General features: G+C 42.2%; 1 protein-coding gene across 5 annotated transcripts in view; it reads right to left on the bottom strand.

Moving 5' to 3' along the window:
- The window catches only part of chchd3a (coiled-coil-helix-coiled-coil-helix domain containing 3a), a 70,494-nt gene that overhangs the window by 2,905 nt on the left and 63,818 nt on the right, over nt 1-3,771 (bottom strand). For 3 of the 5 annotated variants that reach the window (XM_032505230.1, XM_032505227.1, XM_032505226.1), the window contains 2 exons: nt 1,059-1,194; nt 806-843 (listed from right to left, as the gene is read on the bottom strand). In XM_032505230.1, coding sequence (XP_032361121.1) covers nt 806-843; nt 1,059-1,194 — 174 coding nt within the window. The remainder of the gene's footprint in view (nt 1-805; nt 844-1,058; nt 1,195-3,771) is intronic. The other 2 variants (XM_032505229.1, XM_032505228.1) reach the window with 1 other exon arrangement.

Below are 3,771 nucleotides of genomic sequence, written 5' to 3' on the forward strand. Positions count from 1 at the left end.
CACACACACACACACACACACAGAGATGAATAAAACATTGTGCAATTTAAATGATGTATGGCTTAAAAATCTGCCTGCTTCTGACTTTTAGATCTAATACTAATACTCACGAGAGTGAGCGAGAGACACAAAACTCAGCTTTTCTCATTTCCTGCAAAACAATGCAATTGTGAACAAAAATCTAATAGAAAAGCTCTATGAATGTAAATTGAGCCTTTTTGGGGCCAAGTGATGTTACATATTGCAAAGTGCGAGAGGGGGAATCAAGTTAATATCAGCCTGAGTGACATTACTATTACCATATAGTGTGTGACCGTGGGAGACGGAGGAAGGTGGAAAAACATTTGCACTTGGCAACCAAAGGAGAGAGTACGGGGAGGACAATGGTATCCAACTAGTAGCAGCTACTCTCTTATTCTTATTACATTAAAACACACACAGAGACAGTCAGGGGAACGCCTGTGTCAGCAGGTATTATGGAAATAAATTGTAAGGTTTAAACTGGCTATTTAGAGCGGGCTTTATTCAGGCGCCAGTAGCCCAGTGGAAATTATATTCCCCTGTCTAAAAGCAAGGAGCCAGCACATGTAAATGGATGATAGTGTGTATATATCTGTGTGTGTGTATATACAGTATATATTACATTAATTTAGACATTTAAAAAGGGAAAGGCTGCCATACATACTGTACATCTAAGAGCTCAATTGCGTATGCTGTAGCTATCACACACACAGGGCTACTTTGTAATACACACATTAATTCTACTGGAAGCTAAACCACAGGATTAGGAGGCGCTACAACTTACATATCTGTCCATGAGGGTGCATGCACATACTTGCCGTTCTTTTCAGAGGGGAAAAACAATGTTATTTTGGAGGATTTATAAGTAGAAAGTTTTATTTTCCTCAAGTGCAAAGAGTACAGTTAACACAATAGAATGCTCATCCCTTTCACTTGCATGCATATGCAAAAGATGCTAGTGCATTGTTTTAAATTCTGTGTATTATGAGTTATGACAACTGATAGAAGACAAATAGCTTAATTTCGTAAATAGGCACCTGTTTGGCATTGTTGACACACTGGAGGTAAAGGGCTGCGATGTTGGAGCACTGAAGGGTTTTTCCAGTGTTCTCCCTGTAGCATGCGAGGATCTGGCCCTGCAGGTCTGCACACACAGGATACGCCTCATACCGCCTGTGGGGGTAGGAAGGAGAGAGAAATAGTGTGAAAACTGGAAAAAAAAACATATGGTGTTCGAATTAGGGCAGGGTGGGGCAAGAGAACAAGTGTGGGGGGTAAAAAAAAAAAAAAAGACAGTCATAAATGTGTGAGTGAGAATCAAAGATGGACAAAAAATAGTAAGTAGTAACATGAAAAATGTGTCAGGATGGGCAATACAGAGGGAGTATGAGTTATAGAAATTGAGAACAAGAGAATAGTAATACAGGTATATTATTGGTTTGGAAAAGCGCTTTTCAATGGTCATTTATCTCAAGTGAGCCAATGCATTGTTAGAGCCCACTGAGGTACACTGCAGTCTACATTGTGTACACCCCTTGCCTTTTCTACTGCTATTGTCATTACAGTCCAAAACACCTGAAGCATAAATGAACATTACTGTATCTGCTGGAAAGAAGGTCAAAGGTCAACGCAGCCTCCACTGCTGGGGTGAACATGGTGATGTGTGTATTACAGCAGAAAGGTCAGAGGGCTTTCTAAAAACGGACAATAAGAGGTGTCCAATAAAGGTTCCGACAATGGATTCATCCCCCGAAAAGGGAGATTCATCAGCACTATGTGACGGCATGGAAGAGACGCTAAGTTGGCAAATCAATGTGAAATGCAGGGTAAACAAGAAAAAGGCATTGGTTCAATCTAGACAAGCAAAAAAGCATAGTTGTTACAAAAAGATGATGATTATGAGGTTGAAATTACCGGCAAGCTAAGTATACCTCCCTTTAAATTGGTCCCTGCTTTTATGTCTTATCGTTAAAAACTATTTAAAAAGCCTCACAGAAAAGAGAATTGATCACTCTGCTGGGTAGTAGTGAATCCATTCATTGATTAAGAATGGCTCCCTGAAAGTCAACCATTTACAAACTGGAGAGCTGTCACCTTGGACTGGTCTAAATGGCAAATTCAATCTTTTAGCATCCACGAGGAGGTTGTTATTGTAGACTGTGAATGCTGGTTACATGGCTGGTTACAGGCTACACAGCACTAGCTTAGCATGCCCAAGTCTGTCCTTGAGGTCTGCTACAGCTTTAATGCTGCTATCTTAGCTAGTAAGATACAGATGCTAGCACTTCTAATGGTAAAGTAGATGTTACGCTAAACTTCAGTTCATTGAAATGGGACTCTTATGTTAGATGTATGCACGGGTCGGATCCTTTAGCCAATCTAAGCAGTGGGATGTACCGCCGGCGCGAATAACTTGCCCAATGTTAACTGCTTTTGTCAGTCTCTTCACACACCCCATAAAAATCCATAATGACGACACATGTGCATGGTAGGGCTATTATGCTAATGGCGGTGTCATCGTTTTGTTCACACCAGTGCTCAGGACACTCCATCTGCCCCACTAAATGGCTAGCGTGGGTGTAAAAGAGATTTTGCCCGTCAGCAACTCCAGAGATCTCATAGGAATATTGGGGGGTGGAGACGAGCCCCTACAGTCAGAATTAGATGTTTAATTTTCCCCCTGGAGTAAGAACGTTCCCCACTCACCCACCCCATTGCATACAAAGCAGGGGATTGGTCGCATGGGTCATTACCCAGGGTGCAATACAGCAGGAAGCTGGTGCAGTCTGTGTACATATGTTCATCACATGGTCGTATTTGTTAGGGAGGCCGGAAAAATCTATAGTCCTTGTACAGTGCAGGTCAGTGACAATTTGTGACAAAATGAGAGGTGCTCTTTGCACCTTCGACAACTTCAACAGTGGTGTGATTAATCAATACACCTTATCATTCCGCTACCACCACAGTGCTTAGAGGCCAAACAGGGCAAGACATATTCTATCCAAAGCTAGAAAAGAATACTTCAAAAAGTAAATATAGTCAGTTTTGACAAACGCTTATTTGCTGTCTTGCCAAGTTAGATGAGAAGATTGAAAACACTTTCATGTCTGTCCTGTATATATGCTACTGTACATCCAGTGGACAGTTAGCTTAGCTCAGCTCAGCCAGAGACCAGAAGCAGCACTATTTCTCGGCCGACACAGACGCCATATGTAGCCATATATAATCTAACCGGTCACTGGTGGTAACTTCTATATTTACTGTACAGACATGAGAGTGGTATCAATCTTCTCATCCAAGTCTCTGCATGGAAGTGAATAAGCATATTTCCCAAAATCTGGAACACTTCCTTTACATTTTGGTTGATTTCGCGGGAGGTCTTATCACTTTGAGCGCAGACTGGAACATTGTGCTGTCAGGCGTGGAGAAAGTTCTGCATTTTGTGGATCCATTGGGGAGAAATTCAGTCATTTGCTAGGAGGCATGACAAGGCCATTGCTCTGTGTCAGGGTATTGAACGATGACAGCAGTGCTAGCAGAAATCGCTGCCATCCTATTCCTATGGATCCTGGCGCTCATTCATTACACCGCCTATGGGCATCTACAGGGATGAGAGGAGCCACATACACCCACTAATTACTTTCTTAAGCGTTTGCGTTAATGCCAGGTGCATCCTGCTGATACAAACCACAGTGTTTATCACCAGTAATGGCCTCTGTGTGTGTGTGTGTGAGAAAGAGAGAGAGAGAG

Source organism: Etheostoma spectabile, chromosome 23, assembly GCF_008692095.1.
Source record: "Etheostoma spectabile isolate EspeVRDwgs_2016 chromosome 23, UIUC_Espe_1.0, whole genome shotgun sequence".
In the NCBI taxonomy this organism is placed as follows: Eukaryota; Metazoa; Chordata; class Actinopteri; order Perciformes; family Percidae; genus Etheostoma; species Etheostoma spectabile.